The following is a 25,540-nucleotide window of genomic DNA, read 5'->3' as shown; positions in this document are numbered from 1 at the left end:
CATCACTGTATCTTCATGTCTGATATGTTGTATGTAGCAACTAGTCATTGAATGAGTAAGTTAGTAAACTAATTAACCAATTACATATAGGGCAAAAAAAAAAAACTACTAACTTGCTATACCCAAAAAGGAACTTCGACATTTTAGAAACCAAGATTTCACATTATATTCTGTTAATAAAATTTCTCTTTATAAAGAACTTGTCATGTTCATATCCATGTGTTTCTCAAGTGAATCTGCTTTTATCAAAGTTTTCATTAGACCTTCCTAATTGCCTGGAACAAGGCTAAATTAATGTACAATTATTGAGAAAATGTGTAATTTTTCAGGAGAATAAAACTTATTAACTTGCTATATACCTATTTTACAGAACTAAGTAAACATGAAGTTCTTCCTTCTTACCTGCCTTTTGGCTACTGCTCTTGCAAAGCATGTAAGTATAATGACATGTTTATGATTATCTATTCTTATTTAAATATAAGAAGAGTGAATCTTTTATGCAGACGATGGCAAGGGTAGGGAGCAAGAAATAGAGACAAGTGTGTGACTTTTAAAACCTATAATCAGAGGTTTGATTGGCCTTGCCTTATACAAGTTATCAAGGTGGACAAAAACACTTTTTATAAAGTACTCTCCTTATAGGATGAAGGAGATGTTAGCTATAGGTTAAAAGGCATGAACTTCCTCCCATATCTGCTTGAATGTACTGGGGAACATTTTTTGACTCCAAGAACCGCTTCCTAAAAGTAAGAAATATATTGAGATAAAACAAGTATACCTTGAAAAGTGTAGGAAAGCCACAGATAAAATGTAGACCCAAAAACCACCTCTCAAGGAAGGGTCAGAATTTCACTATTCTTGGTTACAGTAGTTCAGAATCTGTTTAGACAGGAAACAGTGATGTGTTAAAGAGTGGTTCACTTTGAAAATCACTGCCAAATAACTTACTGCAAAATAATCCCTTAACTTCTCAAGGCATCGTATTCTTCCAGTGAGAATATAGTAAATATACCACAAAATGATACAGTGGACTAGACATGTCATGTCAATGAAGTGCTTTGAAAACACACATGTGGAATCTACTAAATTCCTCAGAAGTAACTGATTTTTTCCTTTCGCTTCTACCCCCACTGTCAATCCCTCTTCCATACCCAATATCTCCCTCCCCACAACTGCACCATACCTTAAGGTGATCAGAATTCTCTGCATCCTCTGTTTCCTATCTCACATATATATCTTGAAGAGGTTTTTTTTTTGTTATTTCTTAAATTCAAAGCCAATTCAGGAACAAAATTAGGGTAAGAATTCCATTTAGGTAAATAGAAAAAATAATCATAATAACACTTCAATGAGAAATCTTACACCAAGTTTGATTATTTCTTCTGCCTATAATCTACTAGTCTTAGCCACACTTCTCCCTTTCTCTCTAAGTCAGTAATTGTCCTCAATCTTTTCTTTAAGATTAATTAAATCTAGAAATCAACATAAACTAAATAAAATATAATATCATGGTGTTATAACATTTTAATATTCTGTAGCACATCTACATTTGTATTTTAGGCTGTGACAGGATTAATACTTAAAAACCAAGAACCCAATCATTTCCTAAAAGTAAGAAATATGTTAAGCCATAACAATGACTTATTTGATGTATAAAATGATTTATCTATTAATATTATGGGAAACATCCCACTAAACCCTAAGCATTCCCAGAAATGGATTTCTAGAAGCTCCATATCCCCAAAACAAGAACAACAAGACAGATTTTCACTTTAAAATAACCAATAAAACTGAAATTTGTTTTTTTTTTAATGCAAAAGATGGAACATCACTCCTCCAGTGAGGTAAGACATTTTAATAAAACATAAAATCCTTTCACCTAGTCAAAACATAAATGCACTGAACTTGTAAGTCTTTACAATATTTTTTTTACCAATAAGACTACAACTATAGTGCCAGAAAAAAAATTGGAAATGCAACCATAAAAAAAAAAAAAAGAGAGATGAATAAAGACCAAGACCAAAGCTCTAAATTCTAATTACCAAGATTAAGTTTCTGGGTTTTTTCCTAAGTTGTCTCAATATTAATGGTATTCGCTCAGAAGTCATGATAAACACTGTATATTTTGTGAATCCATTTTATGTTTCTGCAATAAAGACTCATGTTTTTCTGGATCCATATTAAGTGCTAATTTCCAAATGACTCTATCCATAGGTGCATAACAGGTGTCCACAGAATTTTGAATGTTACTAAAGGATTTTCTTGTCTCCTGTGATATATTTTGTCTCTTTAAAAAATATCAAAGAAAAAGTAATGAAAATAAAAGAAAATTGGAAATTGTACAGTGAAAATAGAAAATCTTCTCTTTTCTTCTCTGTGGATGATATTTAGGAAAGTTTTTGATTCAGCTATTCATAACTGAAAATAGTGTGGAATGAGCTCATTATCTGAAATATAGTAAGTTAATTACATAGAGGGAGTGAAACTTTGATCAATTTTGTTCTTTAACCTAGGCAGAGACTCAATGTTATCTACCTAACAGTTGTTGATTGACAATTTATTGCTAGTATGAATATAATCTAGGTAAGTAAGTCATATTGTTTTTTTTTTTCCTAAGGAATCTATCAGCATCTCCCAAAAAGTAAGTCCTAACTTAAATTACATATAATTTTACTTTTTTATTTAATCAACACTATAAAAGAAGTTATTTGTTCTATAGAAATTTAAACAGGAAAAGAAAGTGTTCATTCATCTCAGTAAGGTAAAGTTTAATTTTTTAATCTATTACTCCTGATTGATGAGGTATCTTTTTCTCTCAAACATGGGTCATTTTCTCATTAACCCAAAATGAGTATTATTTTTAATTATAATTGTAAAAATGGCGAGACTTTCCATTGCTTTACCAAAATGCTGTGGACTAACATGAAAGGGATAGTAGGAAAAGATTTGTGGGCTAGAACCTGCAAGACATGCTATTAAAGCAGAATATCTTTGAGTTTCTTTTTAATGGTCCATCATCTTTACCTTTGTTCCCTAATTCTGTACACTTTGTTCACGAAGTTGATTTTTCTTGATATCACATTATGACCAAGAATATTATACTTCATTTCAGTAAATGTGATCATTCTTGGTATTGTTTTCTTTTTGGGGGGGAGACATTTGTCCCACATCCTGTGAAGTATATATTGATTTCACATCTGTAGGACAATGTGAAGCAAAAATATTATATTACTTTGAAAAAAAAAACATTGACGTTAACCTAGGTTTGGAAAACATATTCCAAGTGAATCAAATTTGAAGACCAAGATTTTTTAAAAGAATGACACTAAAATTGCACCCTCTTACCCTAATTCTACGAATAATTCAATTGGAGGAAATATATTTTTGCATGGATCAACTAATACACTGATTTCCACATTCTGTGAGGAATGGAGGACTTATCTTTTAATGGTTTTCATTCCTAAAAGCTTCAAACTTAACATTTGCCTTTCTCTTTTTTTTTTTTTATTTTTTTAAACTAGTCTCTCTTCTTTAAATGTTTGTTTGTTTGTTTACTTTTGAGAGAGAGAGTGTGTGTGAGTGGCGGAGGGGCAGGCGAGAGGGACAGAGGATCTAAAGTGGGCTCTGCACTAACAGCAGCGAGCCTGATGTGGGGCTCGAAACCACAACCCATGACATCATGACCTGAACCAAAGTTGGACACTCAACCGACTGAGCCACCCAGGCACCCCTAACATTTTCTTTTTTAAAAGCTATTTCCTACTGTAATATTTTCTTCAAATTGACTCATTTAAACTTAAATGAATTTATCATAGAAGCAATATATATTTACTTCCAAGACAAATGTTAGTTGACCTGATATATTTTTTACAATATAGAATGAAATAAATAGTGACTACTAAAATGAAAAAAAAAAAAGTTTATCCATGCATTGCCTAAATTAATCTTGTGTATTCATTCAGTCTTTTGGCCAATTTACTGAACAAGAACTATGTCTCAAACACTCGTTTAGTCTGTAGGGATATAATAATAAATATAACATTCTCTGGAGATACAATACATACAATAAATATGACAATAAATACTGCTGATTGTATGTTTGTCACCAAATGGGAAATTCTAATATAATTCATACAAAACTCATACAATTAAAATGAATCTATTTAACATTTCTTTTTATGGAAGAGGAATTTTTCCCTTTATGATCAGGAGAAAATGTTTATAAACAATGCTGTGGAGATAAAAAATATAATTATTTTTCTTCTCTCTTCAAGGAAATCACAAGAAACATAAATGAATTGGGAATTTCTGTAAGTATCCTCTTTTAATAAAACTGGAAAGAGATATGTAAGTTCTTAAAAATGACAATTTTTCCCTGCTCACCTTACTAGTATCCACCTAAATTGGTCCATATTCTTTTGAGACACTTCCATTTAATCACAAGATCATTTTTATCTCTTCCACGTGTTTTCCAAAGGTGATTAATAATGAGCAACCATGAACCTGGTTTTATTGCTGTTATGTTAATCCTTTTAACTTATCATATTAATGACCATCTAGGTGATATGAGAAATATCCCCAGTAACTTCTAATATTCAAGAATAATCCTGAGGATTTCTTATGGTGGCTGGACTTTGATATTTATTATTATCTTTCAAGGAATATTCTAGCAGGTCATCTAGTGAAGTAAGAGCCCTTTTCTTTTAACATCAAATAGCAAGTTCATCAAGAAATACCAGATTTCCAGCAAAGTGTGCATTAACTTGTTAAAGTCACAAATAGGGTAAACAGTGGAGAAATCACTTACCCAAAGGGATTGAAAGTGGCTATCTACACCACAATGTACATTGGTGCCTTTCATAGAGGCATCAGATATCTGACTCCAGAGAAAAGTGCATTTTAAATCAAGCTCATGTCAAATCAAGAGCCTACCATTTGCCTTCAACATAGTTTTATCTTGAAAAGCCTCTCAATATTGCTTAGTGCAGTAGTTCTCAAAGTGTTACTTCTCAATTAGCAGCATCAGAATCGCCCAGGCATTGTTCTGATATACTTTAAATTTGAGAACCTCTTGTCTAAAGGGGGTGATTAAGGGAAGGCATTAAGATGTGTGGGTCACTGGTTTCAGAAATAACTCATATGGTAGAAATATCCAAGCAAAAAGCATAATGTGAAAACATGCCTGGGAAAATAAGAGGCTTAGTTGTGGCCCTGAGCCCTGTGGCCTGAGGCCGAGCCTGAAATCTTTCTACATATGTCTAGGAAGCATGTTTTACTCTTTCTTAAACTGCAAATTGGTAACTCAAATGGAGAGCCAATGGTCACTTATAAATAACTTTTGTCTTCTATGACTTTGACACAAAGCAAGGGCTCTGAGGATGAATGTTTTAATTTATTGAATTCATAATACAAACGGTATATTTCTCAGTAGCGGTGGCATGGGCCCCAAATATTCCAATAAATTGACCCTTACCACTCTAGTACAACTCTAAGGTGAAGTCATGCAGTTACAGTAGTTCTTCTCTTCTTCCCCTAAGGAGTCTGCTGAAGTTCTCACAGAGGTAAGCAATGTTCATTCAAACAAAATGGATTTATGTCACTTAGCAGTGTTTTCTTTTTGTGAATTTTTATAGCAAGTGCTTTTGTTTTCCTAACAGAAAGCTAAGCCCACTGTGGAAAAAAAGATCTACCTACAGCAACTGGTAAATTTCTCATACAAATCACAGTTTCAACCATCTAACTACGGCTATGTCTTCTCCCAAATGTTCACATAACTCATTGTATACCGATCAGATATTTACCCTCAAATTTATAGTAGGCATTTTTGTCTATTTTTGTTACTTTAATTTCTGGCTGCTATGTTGTCAAATTTGTGGCTGTGTTTTAAGAAAAATAAGTGTTGAACAATTATCCGGCCGATGTTGAAAGAGTTACAAACCTCGGAAGATTAGTTTCAAGTTTAAATGATGGAAGTTAGATACCAGCATAATTGAAGTATGACATTATTGCCCACTCAACTTTTGACAATGGCATGCATCATAGATAGATATCTCAAGAGTAAAGGTTTCCATGCCATACATCATATAATCCATCCTCTATGAACTAGAAAACTTTGCCATAGGCACAAGGGAAGAGCGCACACTTTGGAGTTCAGCAATTTGTGTTCCATTCATAATTTCTCAAGTTATTACTTAATTTCTCCAAGCTATAGTTTCTTCAACTATAAGTGAAGATAGTCATATTGACTCTGCAGAATAATATTAGATGATATGTACATGAATTATGTTTAAAAATGTTTGGAACACAGTAGATGCATCTAAAAAAGTGGTAAGTATTGTTATCATATCGCTATACAGAATAGACATTCCTTCTAAACTTTTTTAAAACACAAATAGTCTTTCTTTGAACACTAAAAATGGCACTCTCCAAATAAAACTTCTCTTTTTAGGAAACTGTAATTACTGTAAAGGCCATTCTTATACTTTGTTAAAAATGCTTCCAGTAGCATTCTGCCTTGTACCACTCTTAATGTTGTGGATTTATCCAATAATTATACCCAGGCAATTCTACCAAATGATATTTTATATACCCATTTACTTTCAATCTCTATGAAATGAAAATTTTAAGGAAAGATGCTATTGTCATTTCATATTTAATCTCTAAAAAAAAATCTTTAGAGTCAGATCAAAGGCTCTGGCATTTACTAGAATTTTTATTGAGCAGGATAGACATAGTTAAATGATAGATAGATATAGATGATAGATATTTCATTTTACCTTATTTATATTATATTCTTATAAATAGTAGGTACTATGAAAACTGCTATATATTTTAACAGCTATAATCCTGCATGGTAAGTAATGCTCAGAGAGATTAAGCAATATGATCAGGGTCATGGATTCCAGTGACCAGGATCAAGGGAATTAAACTTCAGTTCTATCTGACTGCAGACCAGAATTTTTATACACGTGGGAAAGAAATGACAGACACTTACCTTTAATTCAAAAAAATGTCTTTTTCTTTCCTTATGCATTTGTTCTTTTCACACAAGGTATTGTTCTGGAGGCCTTAATTAAACAGATGATTTCTTGGGGCGCCTGGGTGGCGCAGTCGGTTAAGCGTCCGACTTCAGCCAGGTCACGATCTCGCGGTCCGTGAGTTCGAGCCCCGCATCGGGCTCTGGGCTGATGGCTCAGAGCCTGGAGCCTGTTTCCGATTCTGTGTCTCCCTCTCTCTCTGCCCCTCCCCCGTTCATGCTCTGTCTCTCTCTGTCCCAAAAATAAATAAACGTTGAAAAAAAAATTAAAAAAAAAAAAAAAACAGATGATTTCTTTAATTCTGCAATTTACTGCAAATGTAAACACAGTTACAAGTTTTAAGTGACTAGATTATTCTTTTGTTAGGTAAATTTGCCACCATTTACAAATTATCTGTGTAATTTGGTTCTGTGGAGACCTGCTTTGACTCATGGAGGAGATTCAATATTGGACTTATCATTGGACTCAATATTCATCATTTTCCTTCTTTCTAGGACAAAATCAACCAATTTTATCAGAATTTGAACTTCCTCCAATATCTCCAAGCTCTTCATCAACCTCAGATTGTTATGAACCCATGGGATCAGATTGAGAGAAGAGCCTATTCCTTTATTCCCTCTGTGGTAAGTGCTGCTTTTTTGATTTACTGTTTTTCTTTTTTGTTTGCTTTTATTTTTGTTTTTGGTAAGGGATGAGATCAGGATAAAGATATGTAAAATGGCTAGATACCCAACAAGTTCTAACTGAGAACACAGAACAATAAAATATTATAGTCCAGAAATTAAATTACAAACAATACAGTCCAAATTGTAGTAACATATACAATTGTAACCATAATGAAAAATAAGTAATTTCGTTTAAATTTAGTATCCATGTCCTTAATGTTTGCTCATATATCATTTTTCTTGGTTCCTCAAACAATTCTTTAATGTAGGAGAGAGATAGATTATCATTATCTTTACGTAGCAAAAAAGACAATAATGTAAGAAAATGCAGGGAAGTGAAGTAACTTGCCCAAGTTCCAAGTACTCTTCCATTTTGTTTTATAAAACAGTTTTGTATTAAGGAGATTTCTTCATTTGAAAATAAATAACGAAATCTCCCTTGCCCTTTTTCTTTTTTATATACATATATACAGAACAGAGAACAGCTCTCCACCAGTGAGGTAAGGCATTTTACTATAAAGATAATATCTCAGTAACTAGCAAGATATTAGACACTTAATATGCACTGTCCTAAACAGTCTTTGTTCCAGTTTTCTTAAGCAATAAATTTAGACTTACAGAATATAGGAGAATTGGCACTTCAGATCTCCATGAAAAATTTGGGGAGGGCAGAAAAAAAATGTACACATCCAAAGATATGAAGATTAGATTTGTGCTAGGAGACTTTATGAAAAATTTTAATACTACTACTTTTTTAAAGGTCACTCATTAATACTGCTACCACACCAAGAGATCTGGTGTATATCTTAAAATTTGCAAATGAAGTGGGAGGAATCCAAAATATCATTCTCGATAAGGACTCTTGTTCATTCAGATCTATACAAAGTGTTATTTTCCAAATGTCTTCCTGCATATCACAAATGACTAAAGTCATTTTCATATCATCCAAGAAATAGCCTAGTTTTAAAAGTCCAAAAAAGAAACGAAAATATAACAATTTTTAAAATAAGATTAAAATGTGTAATTTAAGAAATTTTAAAGGAATCTGGCAGCTTATCTCAGGAAATAAATCAAAACCATTTATACTAAATATATTTAAGAAATTATTTTTTATTTTGTTATGGCTATACAATAAGTATTATTTATTTTATATTTACATAGGCAGGAAAATAATGCAGTTATGCATACCAGTAAGATAAGATTTATTTATCTACTTGTTGTTTCATTAATGAGATATGTCATTCATCATTCGTTTAAGAAATATAGGGGCACCTGGGTGGCTTAGTCAGTTAAGCTCCAGAATCTGGCTCAGGTTATGATCTCACAGTTCATGGGTTCAAGCCCCACACCTGGCTCTGTGCTGACAGCTGAGAGCCTGGAGCCTGCTGCAGATTCCTTGTCACCCTCTCTCTCTGTTCCTCCCCTGCTCTCTCAAAAATAAATAAACATTAAAAAACAAATTTTTAAATGTATATATATTTACGTGATCTTAGATCTTAGATCCTAGGTGATCTTAGATCTTAGGTGATCTTAGATCTTGGGTATGTAACCACGATTAAAAGAATCAATAAAAATAAGTTTAATTATATTCTTCCTCTTTATGAAAGAGGAGTTTTTTCCCTATATATTCAAGAGTAAATTATGGGGGCGCCTGGGTGGCGCAGTCGGTTAAGCGTCCGACTTCAGCCAGGTCACGATCTTGCGGTCCGTGAGTTCGAGCCCCGCGTCAGGCTCTGGGCTGATGGCTCGGAGCCTGGAGCCTGTTTCAATTCTGTGTCTCCCTCTCTCTCTGCCCCTCCCCCGTTCATGCTCTGTCTCTCTCTGTCCCAAAAATAAATAAACGTTGAAAAAAAAAAAGAGTAAATTATGTATAATCAATACAGTGGGAATAAAGTATCTAATTCTTTTTTTATTTCTTTAAGGAAACCTCAGGGAAGACTGTTGATATGGTAAAGTATTGATACTATATAAAGCTATATTTAATTCATATTTTTTCAAAGCTAATATTAAAGTAGTAATAATTAGGCCTATATAAAATGCTCTTCTTTTAATAAAACAGAGTGATATTTTTAAGTTACTTAAAAATACAATTTCTCTCTACCTTTTAATGTTGGGTTTCTCAAGTAGCTTAAATTCTTTCTTGCATGTAAACAAGACTCTTCCTTGTGGCATAAATATGCGATTTCCACTGCTTCTTAAAAAAAACAAAACGAACAAAACTAGTTTTTATTATTTTTTTAACTGAAATTTTACTGCAATCCTTTTTCACCTATTGTACTAATATGCTTGTAATATGAGAAAAATCTTTTATTTAATTTTTTTAACATTTATTCATTTTTGAGAGACAGAGAGAGACAGTGTGAGTGGGGGAAAGGCAGAGAGAGAGGGAGACACAGAATCCAAAGCAGGCTCCAGGATCCAAGCTGTCAGCACAGAGCCAGACTGGGGGCTCGAACTCACAGACCCTGAGATCACTACCTGAGCCGAAGTCAGAAGCCCAACCTACTGAGCCACCCACGTGCCCCCAGAAAGATCTTTAATTTCATAAATATTAAGAATATACTGCTAAGGATTTAATTACCTTGGTCCCCAAATTTTGATGATGATAAGGATAATGATGATCTTATTTCTTAAGAAATCTTCTAGCAGCTCATCTAGTGAGGGAAATGATACTTTTTTAAAAAATTTATTTCATGAGAGAGAGAAAGAAAGGGGTGGGGAGGGAGGAGAGGGAGACAGAATCCCAAGCAGCCTCCATGCTCTCAGTGCAGAGACCAAGGTGGGTCTCAAACCCACAAATCGTGAGATCATGACCTGAGCTAAAGTCAAGAGTCGGATGCTCAACTGACTGAGCCACCCGGGCACCCCGGGAAATGATACTTTTAGAATGAAACAGCCAAGGGTCACCTGGGTGGCTCAGTCGGTTAAACATCACTCTTGATGATCTCCTGGTTCCTGGTTTCCAGCCCCACATCAAGCTCTGTGTTGACAGCACAGGACCTGCTTGGGATTCTGCTGTCTCTTGTCTCCCTCTCTTTCTTCCCCTCCCCTGTTCACGCACTCTCTCTCAAAAATAAATAAACATTTTAAAAAATAAAATAAAATAAAATAAAATAAAATAAAATAAAATAAATAAAACAAAATAACCTAATAGTTTATTGAGAAATACTGTGCTTCCCTGTACTGGTTAATTATTTTAAGTAAATTAAGTATTGCTAATTTTTAAACAGAGCCATATCAAAATATCCAATAAGGAAATATTGGCAATAAAGACAAACCTTCATAAGAAACATATACAGACTCAAAATCATTTTAGAGATTTGAAATGAATTATGTACACAGTCAAGTGTTTTGTTCTATCTCATACTTTTGATAATGTATAGCTGAACTCTGGTTCATTGCAAATATGCATTTTTTAAATAAGTCAATGGCAAATCAGGATCTTGCAATTTACCCTGATTCCCTCTCATATTGTTTAGGGGTTGAATATTGGTTTGGGTTATTTATCGTGTAAATCACAGGTACAAGAACACCTGCTGTAATAGAATGAGTCAAGTCCATGAACATAGTGGGAAAACATCTCAAGAGAAAATGAAGCATGGATTGTGGCCCAGAGCCTTGTGACCTGAGGCACAGTCCAACATCTTCTTCCTCAGTGCCTCACAAACATGTGTTACCCTTTCTCTCAAACTCAAGCTTGGGCCCGTGGGCACTAAGAAAAAACAGTAGTCTTTCTGGAAATGGCAAACAGGTTTTGCCACATACCTCCAAAGGCCTGCATCATTTTTCTTTCTTCTCTCTCTTTCTCTCTCACTCATTCTCCCTCTATTTAGTTTGCATCTGCCTATACTGTATGAGAATTTGACATTATATGAACAACGTAAATAGAATATTTGAAACAAAACATATTTTCAGCCAAGGATCTTTATGTTGACATAAAGAATGCTCTGATAGGGGCGCCTGGGTGGCGCAGTCGGTTAAGCGTCCGACTTCAGCCAGGTCACGAGCTCACGGTCCGTGAGTTCGAGCCCCGCGTCAGGCTCTGGGCTGATGGCTCGGAGCCTGGAGCCTGCTTCCGATTCTGTGTCTCCCTCTCTCTCTGCCCCTCCCCCGTTCATGCTCTGTCTCTCTCTGTCCCCAAAATAAATAAAACGTTGAAAAAAAAATTTAAAAAAAAAAAAGAATGCTCTGATAATGAATATTAAAACTCACTTAAGTCATAATAAATTCCTATAAAGTAGCACTTTGTTTCTTGGCAGCCATGGCTTGGCCTTTAATTATTAAAATAATTAGCTCTAGTTCCCTACTGTAATGACATAGATGAAATTACTGGTGGGCTATCCAAGTAAAGCTGATTCTTATTTTCTTTCCTTAAGGAGTCAACTGAAGTAGTCACCAAAGTAAGTAATTTTCATTCAAACCAAATTAACTGAATACCATCCCATTTTTTTTTATTTATCACAGTTTATTTTTGTCATTAACAGAAAATTGAGCTGACTGAAGAAGAAAAGAAGTACCTAACACTTTGGGTAAATTTTCCATACAAACATTTATAACATAACTGGACTAGATGAACATTGCTGAACTCCATTCCTCTCAACAACTGTTTTTAATAAATTCTAATTTCTTTTTTTTTTTAATTTTTTTTTCAACGTTTATTTATTTTTGGGACAGAGAGAGACAGAGCATGAACGGGGGAGGGGCAGAGAGAGAGGGAGACACAGAATCGGAAACAGGCTCCAGGCTCTGAGCCATCAGCCCAGAGCCTGACGCGGGGCTCGAACTCCCTGACCGCGAGATCGTGACCTGGCTGAAGTTGGACGCTTAACCGACTGCACCGCCACCCAGGCGCCCCAATAAATTTCTAATTTCGATAAAACTCTTCCTTATACTCTGTCAAAACTGTTGGAAAAATATTCTCCCATAGAATCAACTGTACCATTGCATTGCATGTATCCACCTGCCATTATCCCCTGGTTATTCTAAAAACCCACCAACTGTCCATTTTAGAAAAACAGGAAATTATCCTGAAGGGAGATGCCTCTGTGCTTAATTCCAGTTTTAATCCCTACAGTAATCTACAGTCAGGCCCACATAGATGCTTCAAAATAGAACATGGAGGAGGGAAATATATATTAATCATAAAATAGGTGACAGGCTCTCTGCAAATTGCTCTCTATTGAATTCATTTACTTCTACAAGGTGACACTCAGATTAATAATTGGTTCAGTGTCACAGATTCTACTAAATCTAATCACACATTCTATGTATACTACTGTAAGGAAACCATGTTTTTCTACTGATCCTGGAAATGCAACCACAATCTGAGAAACTTATTTTAGCAAAGAATATTATCCTCTTGCCTTCTTACAAGTACTTCTTCTTTAAGTATTTTGGGCTTGAAGTCTGAATTAACCAAGAATCTTCTCAATTCTATAGTTCATTCTATGAATGCAAATATAGAAATAACATTTCATGAATTAGCTTTCTTTTGTTTAGGTCTTTTAGTAGCATTTAGAATTTACCCAAACAAACCAAGTTTTAGTTTTTTTTGGTTATGTCCAGGTATGCTCTGGTACATGAAATATTAAGACAATTACTTACATTTTTTTCTAGAACAAAATCAACCAATATTATCAGAAGTTCACCCTGCCCCAATATCTCAAGACTGTTCAGCAATATCAGGCAGCATTGAAACCATGGAATCACAATAAGATAAATGCTTACCAAATTACCCCTACTCTGGTAAGTTCTCCCTTTTCATTTTTAATTTAAAAAATGGACTTATCTTTTGTAGTAAAAATAAGCTGAGGAAATGAAATAGAGAAATAAAATTCCAACAGATTCTATTTAGTAGAATATAAAACAAAATTAAATATTTCTAGGCTGGAAATTGAATTATAAATGATATGGTGCAAATACAGCTATAATAAAAATAATTATAATGATAAATTGCATTTACATTAGATTTAAATTTCTGATGTATTTGCTTATAAAATTTCAATTGATACCTACAGCAGTTTTTAGCGGTAGTTAACAGAGAATACTATTTCCATTTTACATAAGTATCTGAAATTCTAAAAAGTAGTCCATGCTGTATTTAACATTTCTCCTTTATTTAATTGTTTTTTTTAAAAATGTGACTTAGGAAACATTCTTTTTCAACATGAACAATAAATGAGAGAGCAAGAAATTGAACCCAGAGAACTGACAATTTAATATAAGTAATATAGAATTTAGAGTCAGAAGACCTGACATAACTAAGCTTTTGATTTTGAATAAGTCACTTCATTCCTCAGATATTTTTAAAACATGATTTAGTTTCTTAGATATACATGTAGCATTTAAAGATATCTTCCACATTATTAGAGAAAATAAGAATTTGGTATCTATAGTTTGACTATGAGATGCCTAAAATCTGTTCTAAATATTTCCATGGAGATTTAAATATTATTTTTGTTTGTTAGTATAAACATTTAGCTAAAACATGTCATTTCTTTCTCTTTTAAAGAGACACTTTTAAGAATCTTGAATTAACAGCTTCTACTTCTTTTGGTAAGTGCCTTTAGCTTAAAACATAAACAATTATTTAAAATAGAATTTTTTGTGTGAAGAATGTGACCTTAATATCGTTAAGCAATGTAGTTTCAATTTTAATTAAATAATAATTTGGCTTGTGAAGTATTTTATATTTTGCATAAGAATTGTTGATTCATAAATGTAAGTTACCTGTGTACCTATTTCATGTGTTTTATAAATATTTTATAAAACATATAATAAATAAATTAAGAAAATAAATTATAAGAAATTTTCTCTGTAGCTGATGATGCATTCAGCCAGAAGCATTGGCATTGGGCGGAAACTGTCACAAACTTAATGTCCACAAAGATGTTTACTCATATCTTTGAGTTGAGCCAAGAAGTGAAGACTCAGCATTTCTGTTTGGAAAATACATAATTATCAAGGGAGTTTCCTGCACAAGTCAAGCCATTTTAAAATAAATTCTCTGCATCATTTTCTCTGGAAAAAAAATCATCATTTTTTTTTGGTACCCAAAACCTACTTTTCCTAGTTTACTTTTTTGATATTGTAACCACTGCTTTAAAGCCATGGTGGAGATCCAAGGAAACCAATGAACATTAGTGTTGCTTTTATGTACTCACCTTTAATTTTTCTTATATTTTCCTTACAGTATATGTTATTTCCTGTCTTAGAATTCTGTCTCCTTCAATTTAGCGCTTTGTTCTTTTTATACGCAGCAGAGCAAAGTAGGCTTCAGAGAAATTAGTAATAACAGTAATGTATTAAAGCATTTACCATGTGCTGGTCACTGTTCTAAGTCCTTTGCCTATATTAACTACTTTCATGCTTACAAAAAAAACCTATGAGGTAGTTAATATGATCAGCCAATTTGAAATAAGAAAACTGAGGCCCATGGAGGTTAAGTAAGTTAGTGATCACCCCGCAGAAGTTGAAGAGCCAAGAGTCTAATACAGATTTCTGGCCCTAGGGCTCAAACCTTCCACTACCAATGCCACACTGTACCCAAAGTCCAGATAGGCTATTTTTTGAGAGGATACTTTAACTTTAGGTACATTGTCACAAACTTGATTTGCTTTGTCATGTCATTTTTGTCCTTCTAATAATGAAAAAGAGTCAGACAAATTCACCAAACAATCTTCTATGAGAAAAATACAGCAGTGCCTGGGTGGCTCAGTCGGTTAAGTGTCCAACTCCATTTTGACTCAGGTCATGATCTCATGGTTCGTGAGTTTAAACCTGCATCCAGCTCTGCACTGACAGAAGGAACCTGCTTGGTTTTCTGTCCCCCGCTCTCTCTGACCCTCCCCAACATGTTCTCTATCTTTCTCTCTCAAAATAAATAAAAATAAACTTACAAAATACTAATGTAACTACTATGGGTAAGAGCTGAAAATACAGTTGTATTTTATAAATAGCAATACTCCCCTTGCTACCATCATTTATATATTTTCTACATTTCTAAAACGCTGATCATGTGCTCTATCATGTGAGACACATGAAAGAGATAGAAATAAGATCCCAAATTTGCCCTCGTTAAGCTCTGTTCTACACAAGGACGCAAAAATGACAATACAATGTGCTAAATGCTAAGTTAGAGGCATGAAGATATGGTAGTACAGGAAGATCAAGTGATGTATTGGAGTTAAGTCCTCAACTAAGTCCTCTCATATAATTAGAAATAGACTAAGCAAGCCAATGGTGGGGGGACAGGCAGGAATAAGGCAGAAGATACTGAATTGACAGAAAAATTACAAAAATTACAAAAGAAACAGAGAAACTAAAAAAAAATGTACAATAGATCCTGAAGACTTTAATAATTGTAAAGTGATTTCTTAAAATATCAGCCCAAAGTCATTCATCACAATAAAATTCCTTTACTAAAATCTATATTGCACTTAGATCAAAAGAATTAAAATATAGGAAACAGCAATATTTTATGACTAATAAACATTTTGGAAAATAAAAGTAAGTATTCCATTAAAGTTGGCTGAAAATGTAAATGTTTACCATTTAATAAATAAATATGAATATTACTTTTGTATGCTAGATTAAAGAACCTGGCTATTAACTTTCATCCACTCATTAATTATTCAACAAATAGTTATTAAAATCCTACTACATGCTAAATATCATTTGGGTAGTAGAAAATAACTTAAAATGTTTATAAATAATAACATTCTGCCAGATGAGAATGGTTGCGTATTTGTGTGTTCTATATACAGACATACATTATTTCTGGAAATAAATCTAATAGGTAATACAGGATTGTCTTTTTTTCTTTTAGGTTCGGCTGGAAAATCTATCTTATACATTTTCTTATCTACCATATTACTTCATTACTACCAGCATGCTTGGACAGACCTATTAATAGGGCAGAAATGTTGAGCCAAAGGAAGACTGTGCAGAATATTTCCCGAATAGTTTATACTTTTCCTGTTAGTTCATGTTGAGTGTATTGGGTGTGTATTGTTGTTTCATACAAACTGGGCTGATGATTATTTAAGATATTTTCATCATTCTTTCTGAGTTATAGAACCACCTTTTTTCCCCCAAAATAAAATTTCAATTGCAGTCTTTGGTGTGTAATCATCATTTCCATTGTTCAGACTGGCCCACTAGGCTTTTAATATTATAAAGAGTCCTGTAACAATTGACTTTAAATGAGCTTGGCTCACTGACATAACTGTACACTTAGATTTTACTTCTCATAATGGATAACTTGGAACACTACAGATTACATTCTCCAACCACAGTTGGGTTCAATGTTTTATTCAGCTATCATTCTACCATCTCTCTCATTCATGCTCATAACTTGCCATAGCCTCAACCACAAACCCTCACTCCTCTCAGTTTACATTGTCTTACTGAAGAAGGGAGTCAGGCATTGGGAACACAAACTTTCTAAGCACCCCCGTTTTATTGGTATCTGACAAATGAAGAAACACAAAATGCAAATAAGTGGGTACATGCATGTATTATAAGGAAAAACTCTGGATGAAAATACCTAGAGAAGACAGAGGGAAGGGAAAGTTAAAGAAAACTAGATTAGAGATCAGAAAGTAAGGGATAAAGATGAAGGTTATTGAGCTTAGAAATTTGTGTTATGCATTTGGTTGTGATGGGAAGACACAGGAGGGGTGTACACAGGATAGTGACATTATACGACATGTGTCTTTGGTGAAAAGATTTGAAAATTTGAGACTTTTCCTTTGATTTCATAGAATATTCCAATCTTTTAATCCTTCCATTATACTCCATTCTATCCAATCCTTCTTATCCTCATGTCCTTTCTTACTCAATACGAACACAAAGTTTTTTTCAGAAGGAAGTAACATATGACATATACTTTGAAATGGTGGAACAGGAAGAAGCTAAGAGAATTGTTCTTTGTCTTCACAGAATACTCCATGCCTTAACACTCTGATTATATTCCATTCTCTCTATTCCCTATTGGCCTCACTCCCTTTCTTATACAGCCCCGACTTTATCCTTATTTCAAATATTATCTTGATGGTACCTATAACCCTCCTGCCTCTCTGCACTTAGTCTTACCTGGAAAACACTCAAACATGAACTTGATTTCTACTGTCACTCCATCCAAGCAGATGAATCCTAAAGTAAGTTAGTTTTCTAAACTTTTTTGGTCACCAAAGACCACTTATCAAACTTTGTCTTGTTGGCATTAGAGTTATCTGCCTTCCTCAACTCTTCTTACGCTTCCAATTCATCTTACTAGAAAATAACTTCCCTTTTTATTTTACAGACTATATTGAGCCCATCCAGCCTAAATACTACCCACTACCTACTACAATATATCAATAACTTGATAACTCTCAATTTGACTTTAACTGTCTCCTTCAAGTCTCTACGAATATGGTGACCTCCCTCTATGTTAAAGATAATAACTCTTTTGATGCTTTAAAAAATTTCCTCTGTAATCTCTCCTTTTTAATAGATTGTGGGAAAAATAATAAGGATGATTATAATATCTGAAACCGGCTGAGCATCTATATGCAGGGTACTTTATATATTTGCCTCAATTAAACTTACAACTATTAATATTACCATTACATTACTAATAAAGATTAATATTCCTTGCATATGAGGAAATTGTAGTAGAAAATGAGTAAATTGCCCCCAGGGCACTATTCTATTTGTAACTATCAATTAAGATTTATTTCCTGGTAATTTTTTAAAATCTTTCTTTAGCTATTTCTTCCAGGTATTTTGCATGCACTCCTCTCCTTGTATAAAACAGTAATGTTCTCTAGGACTCTGACTTCAACCACTTCTTTTTAACTGTACATTTTTTTCCTATATGATCTTATCCACTTTAACCATTTTAATTGCCACGTGTAATCAGCCAATTATAATCAGCTCCCAGTTCTCTAGATTCAGCTCTATAACTGCTGTCCCTCAAATTTAGGGAGGGGAACCTAGCTGACTCCTAAATATGTATATATTTGTTGGCTTCCCAAATTAAAACGTGAGCGATATGAGGAGCAATGTGTAAGCAGAGTTTCACTTGACTCCCTAGTAGACAAAACATTATCCAGTATTCAGATAAAGTCTCAGTTATTCTATATATTTTAGATCTAATTTTTTTAATTAATTAATTAATTTATTTATTTGAGAGAGAGAGAGAGAGAGCCACGCACATGAGGGAGAGAGTGAGTGGGGGAGAGGGGCAGAGGGAGAGGGAGAAGGCAGAGGGATCCAAAGCAGGCTCAATGCTCAGCATGAAGCCTGGTGCAGGGCTCCATCCCATCCTGGGATCATGACCTGAGTCAAAATCAAGAGTCAGACAGTCAACCAACTGAGACACCCAGATGCCCCTGACCTAATATTTTATTATAGTAAATTAAACTGGAACATAGCAGCTATTACATCTCCTTTTGGTGATTTCTAAATAATTTTCAAAGATTTGTCAAAGATTCAGTCTCTCCAGATCTAAGTTTATTTCATTGGCGATTAGAAGAGATTTTGAAAATATTGAAGTAGGAAAACATTACAAAAATATGGCCAATTTTTGCACACTTATAGCAATAATATTTAGTAGTACATATATATATTTTAAATGTTTATTCATTTTTGAGAGAGAGAGAGAGAGACAGAGTATGAGCAGGGGAGGGGCAGAGAGAGAGAGAGAGACCCAGAATCCGAAGCAGGCTCCAGGCTCTGAGCTGTCAGCAGAGGGCCCAATATGGGGCTCGAACTCACAAACTGAGATCATGACCTGAGCTGAAGTCAAATGCTTAACCAACTGAGCCACCCAGATACCCCAGTAGTATATTGTTATTTCTCTAGTAAATTAAAAACCTTGACCATTCCAAGAGAGTAGCTGTCAGTAACGGAGAAAAAGGCATCCTATTTCCATTACTACAAAAGCACAAGGTATGTTCTGGTCCATCACTATTCTAAAATCACCTACTGTTTGTGAAGTACGATATTGTATATAACAAAAGAAAGCTACTGGTAAGCTTATTTTTCATGTCCATTCTATCCAACTGTCAAATATAATCCATAGGTTTCCCATCCTGTTGAATCATGAAGTAGAATTAATAGCACCCATTTTTTTAGTATAACAGTCTGAGATAGAGGATTAATTAAGTTACGCCTTTTTAACTTCTTCATACATAAAAAAGTGGCATCTTTGGAGCTTTAAATTCCAAAGGCCTTATTTTAATTTTGTTCCCATATTTTTTTTTATCCACTGGGTTGCATTTCTCATTTTTTTTTATCCACTGGGTTGCATTTCTCATATTCTCTAGGGTCTAGAACAGTACTATGTGTCTAAGTGAATGATCAGGTGAAGGAAAAAAAGGAAGGAAAAAAAAGAAAGGAAAGAAAGAAAAAAGGAAGGATGGAAGTAAGAAAGGGAGGGAGGTAGGAAGGGAAGGAGGGAGGAAAGAAAGAAGGAAACTTCAAGTTCTCTGTCTTTCCTGGGCTGCGTTGAGCCTACTGATGAGCTAACCAAATACATTCTTTTTCTTTGTTAGTCAACCTTCATTTCTAGCATTTCCATTTCATTCTTTCTTATAGTTTCCCTCTCTGTGCTGAAATTACCTATGTGATCCTGTGTCTTGTCTACCTTACCATTAGATTCTTCAATATATTATTCAAAATTATTTACATTCTCTGTTTGTTGGTTCCAACAAGTCACAGTAATAACTCACCCATGTTCTGATGATTGCCTTTTTTAATCTGTAGACTGCTCTTTCTTGCCTTCCTGTTTGTCATGTATACACACACACACACACACACATCATTTTTTTTTTTTGGCTGAATGTCAGAAATATGTTGCAGTTTAGTAGATAATACGGTTAAAATTTTTATGGTTGTATGTGAGCACTTTTCCTTCTGTGAGGTCATTAGTGAGGGGGGTTTATGCTAATTGATTCCACAGAAAGAAAGTTACATATTTGGAAAAGAGGGTTCTCTCATTCTAACAAATACTACAGTCCTGTCTATGATTCAAGCTAAATCACTTCACATTACTTTAAGACTTAGGCACTGCCAGCCAGTACTGTCTTTTATCATTTCTTATTTATATTGCATATTGCTAGAAATACATGGTTGTCAATAATAAATATACAAGACAGAAGAGCTCTTTAAGTTTTTAATATTTATTCATAGTTGGTAATTCATGTTTGTAACACTAATATAGAAAAAGACACCACACTGTTTTTATTTTGTTTTATTTTATTTTATTTATTTTATTTTATTTTATTTTTTAATGTTTATTTATTTTTGAGAGAGAGAGAGCAAGCAGAGGAGGGGCAGAGACAGAGGGAGACATAGAATCTGAAGCAGGCACCAGGCCCTGAGCTGTCAGCACAGAGCCTGATGCAGAGCTCTAACCCACGAACTGCAAGATCATGACCTGAGCTGAAGTTAGATGTTTAACCAACTGAGCCACCCAGGCACCCCCACCACACTGGTATTTTAAAAAAATATTTATGTTAAACCATTATATTCCATATTTAACATAAAATAAAGTATAAAATTCCTTCATCACCCTTTCTAATTAATGTCAACAATCCAGTAATCAATATTTCAAAATGCATTTAGTATTTAAGTTTAATACAGTTCTCAATTTGTCTTTTACTGCCACATTATGGGAATTTCCCTGATTTTATGATGCTGTGAAATAAGGGGAATAATTTACAGCCAAATAAGTAAAACTCATAGGTTTTTATTTTTTCAGATATGAAGCTGATTTATTTCAAAACAAAAGAAGTAACATTAAATTAAAGACTTCTTATAAGCACCCTCCGAGGAAAGGGACTGAGGCACAGTGTCCAGAGCAAGATCAAATCTACAGCCATTAGTTTCCATCCTGGAAACAAGGTATCCTTCCCTCCACCCCCATATAAAGATGTTTCCATTATTGAAAGATTCTCCCTTAGGTCTCAGTTAATAGGGTGACTATAAATGCATGTCATATTTACGTTCTCTCCAGGTTTGAAGAAGTTAGTAACACAGGGTGGCATGTAAATCTAATCCACCACATATCTGAATATCACTTTAAGACTACATAAGAGAAGACTAAGTACGGGATTTTTTTTTTATTCTTTAGGTTCAGACTGGACTCAGGAGTTCACATAAACCCTAAAAGGATGGGTTTGTTCTACTCAGGAATTCTCATGTTCTGAAGAAGAAGAGTGGGGTCAAATAATCCCCTCTCACTTAAAAGCTATTCAAAGGAAAAAAAAAATTGAGGAAAAGGAGAATGGAAAATTATTAATTGAATGAGACATAAATGTTTTTTTTTTCCTTCTGGAGGATTCAAAAGACTAAATCACAAGTGATATATGAGTAGATAAATAAATTTAGACAGTGGGACAAGGGAGGGATTTTTAAACGTTGATAAATCTGGAATTTTAAACGTTGATAAATCTATGATCTTCCCGAGCTTTTCAAAAAGGTGTTAAAACGCCTGGGAGAGTCCAGGAAGAGACAATAAAGCTTAATTAAGGACTGCCTCTTGATGAAAGAAAAGAGGAACTAATGCTGGATTGAAATAAATCAATAAATTTTAGAACTCTAAAATTATAATTGAGCTATCCTTTGTTATTATTCTTATAGGAAAACTTTATTCTTTAAATTCTTTATGAAGAAGAAATGCTTATTCATCTTTAATAGAATTGCTAATGCATAAGAGCTTTGTTAATTTAATAGCCACATTAAGACAAAATATAAATTAAGTAAAACTATGCTTATTGGGTTATCTGTAATATAATAATTTAAGATGGCATTATTTGAACTACTAATATAGAATTTCTTTCCAAACCACATTTAAAAAGGTGAATATGCATTTTTTCTCATAGTTTTTTAATCTATATTTATCTATGTTTTGGAGCCTTTGTATATAATCAAATTGATAGGTTCCCAAAATAATAGTGGGATAAGGGATGGGTTCTTCTAAGTTATTCTAGTGCCACGTAATATGAAAATTATTAGATAATTATTAGACAATATGACAATTAGTATTATGGCAAATTAGACATTTGTCATATAATATGTATATGAAAATCTGGAACCAAGCAATTAAATACTCCTGTTTCAGAAACCCAGAAAAAGCTAAAAGGAATGGTTTTAGAGAGATCAATGAATACATCAGTTAACTTTATATTGTTAATCTTTAGGGTCTACCATGAAGCACAGGCCACTTTAAAAATAATTGGTCTATATTGAAGGCTACAATGTTATCTTCTTTAGGTATAAATTCATGATATTTTTGTTTCACCAACTAACATTTTTATGTTCTTTTTACAAAAATGTTAAAATACAGCAGAGGGGAATTTTGGCACTGTAAACAATTTTAGGAGGTTTGTTTGATTGGTTAATTTGTTCCTCTGTTTTATAATATAACCCATTTTGAAAGGACTTAAGAGCTTGCAAAATAAGTAAAACAGGATTTTTTTAAAAAGATATAAGTATTTTGATGAGGACAAAACAAGACTGGGGGAAATAAGATAAAGCCAGAGATGAAGTAACCATCTCCAAATGAGGTGCCACATGCCCTGTAGAGTTCTAAATATGGCCAAGATATTTGACTATGAAATTGCTGGTAAGCAACAAACAAAAATAAATGCAAAAACAAGAGATAAGTAATATCAATGTATCTAGGACATGAAAGTGTATCCATAGCTGAAGAAAAGCTGAGTATTCGGGCCTGTCAGGAGTTTCTTCAGTGCTACTTATTGGGAGAGAGAATGAGGCACGGATCTTTGTCTCCTATATTTTTACTACCTAAAAACAATATAAAACCTATTGATGTCTTTCGTACATAGTCTCTCAAAAAAAAAAAAACCACAAAGCAAAACAAAAAAACAGATGTATAATACCAAAGAACATTACAGCAAAGATCATCCAATATGTGGTCAAAACCATGTTGAACAGGTAAACAAGTGACCTAAAATAAAAAATATGTTTTGAGAAACGGATGGAGTATATAATTTCCAGGGCTTTGCCCATGAATATAATTTTGCAGCCTAGGTCTTGTTACAAATTAGGTAATTAAGCATTCACAGTCTCAACTAAAACTTGAAAACATTTTGTATTATTAGAATATGCTTTGTATACTTAGCATACAAGTAATACATTTTCACTTCACAAAAACATTATAGACTATAGAAGATAAAATGAATTACTTAAATTATTTTTAAAATCACCCATAACTAGAAAGAGCCCATTAAATATGTTAGCTATATTTAACATCTGAATATTCATTTGGCAATATATCATGAACCTGATATTATTATTCCTAATAAATTACTTCATATTGGGCATTCATATTTTTTCACATTTGAGGTACTAAATAATATTATGTAAATGTCTATAATAATATATATTATAATATATTGTAACATATTTTATATTGTAACATATTGTAATATATATTATTAAATAAATTGTATATATTATTAAATAATACATTATTTAATAATATATATTAATAATAATAAATAATATATAAATAATAAATATATAATAATGTGTAATTATATATATGTATGGTATATATAAGTAATAAATAATATATTAAATATATTATTAAATATTAATATATAAAATTATATAAAAGTCTGTATGTTGACTTTTTGTTAAGAGGGGAGATCATTTATGATTTTGAAGAAGGGAGAAGACATAAACCAATAATCAACCAACTAGAGATTGAGTTTACTATCTTTGAAGAAGATTGAGCCTAACCAAGGCACATACCTTGGTTATGGTTTATGCTAAGCCCTCCATGACAAATTAATTGCAAAAATGTATCCCTATGTAACTAAATCAATTCACTCCCACTTAAAAAAGTTTGGTTAGAAGCTTAATTATTGAAGGACATTTGCAAAAGCAGGTAATTTGAGTTGTAGCATCATTCCTGTTAGGTCATGGGGACAGTAGTTAATAGCAGGACCAAATTTTCTGCTAAGGGTGCTTCTACTCAGACTAATAAAGCCATGCGTTCTTTTGTCTCTCTCTAGGAAAAGAGAAATAACTAAAGATATATATTGTATATTTTCTGAAACAACCACTATAAAATTAATCTTCATAAGATCACTCAAAATGAAGCTTCTATTATGGTCCTGCATCTTGTGTGTTGCTTTTACAAAGGCAAGTAAATAGGCTTCTAAAATTATAGCCACAGTATAACCATTGAATAATTGTAGATAGGGAGGGATTCATGTTAATGACATAAGTTATTATAGTTTTGATAACAGTGCAACAGAGAGACATGTTAATAGGTATGAGTTTTGTTGTAACAAACTTTTCTTTAAAAAAAAAGTTTATATATTTTGAGAGAACGAGAGCACATAGGAGTGGGGGGAGGAGAAAAGAGAGACAGAAGACAGAATCCCAAGCAGGCTCTGCGAAAGTCCAACAGACGGGGCTGGATACCAGGAACAGAGAGATCATGAGCAGAAATCAAGAGTTGGATGCTTAACTGACTGAGCCATCCAGGTCCCTGTGTTGTGACAAACTTTTCAAAAGAAATTTAAAAAAATAAAATAATAAAGTTGTGTTAACTGAAAATGGCTACCCAGCAAGGAGAAGAGGTTAGTACAAAAATGCAGTGGGCTACAGGAAGATAAAGTTACATGGAATCAGAATCCCATGTAGATTATTTTAAGAGTCTATGTCTTCAAATTATGGAACTGGCTTGGGCTTCCTGTGGGAGTGATGTTTTATTGCTGAAGGTATTTAGGTAGAGTCATAAGGAATATTTGGTGGAGTATACTTAAATATACTTAATGCTTAAATGGACATAGCAACCTTCAACGTGGCATA

General features: G+C 33.4%; 1 protein-coding gene and 1 long non-coding RNA gene across 3 annotated transcripts; both read left to right on the top strand.

Annotated features, from left to right (window-relative positions):
- The first annotated feature begins 382 nt into the window (after positions 1–382).
- On the top strand, positions 383–16,613 carry LOC125164869 (alpha-S2-casein-like). Its single transcript, XM_047857608.1, has 13 exons — positions 383–433; positions 1,821–1,844; positions 2,618–2,641; positions 4,275–4,310; positions 5,538–5,561; positions 5,658–5,702; positions 7,532–7,660; positions 8,176–8,202; positions 9,625–9,651; positions 12,079–12,102; positions 12,187–12,231; positions 13,319–13,447; positions 16,530–16,613. Exons 1-13 carry the CDS (start codon positions 383–385, stop codon positions 16,611–16,613), a joined length of 669 nt encoding a protein of 222 aa, XP_047713564.1.
- A 1,092-nt stretch (positions 16,614–17,705) lies between these two features.
- Positions 17,706–24,819, top strand: LOC125164148 (uncharacterized). Of its 2 annotated transcripts, none has more exons than XR_007151653.1 (3): positions 17,706–17,862; positions 21,453–21,595; positions 24,736–24,819. It is a non-coding gene; the product is annotated as an uncharacterized LOC125164148 (long non-coding RNA). The 2 variants fall into 2 exon arrangements; XR_007151652.1 differs by lacking the exon at positions 24,736–24,819 and adding an exon at positions 21,825–21,930.
- The last annotated feature ends 721 nt before the right edge of the window (positions 24,820–25,540 follow it).

Source organism: Prionailurus viverrinus, chromosome B1 (assembly GCF_022837055.1).
Source record: "Prionailurus viverrinus isolate Anna chromosome B1, UM_Priviv_1.0, whole genome shotgun sequence".
NCBI lineage: Eukaryota > Metazoa > Chordata > Mammalia > Carnivora > Felidae > Prionailurus > Prionailurus viverrinus.
Note: the sequence above shows the minus strand (reverse complement) of the source record. Positions and strands in the feature narration are given on the sequence as shown.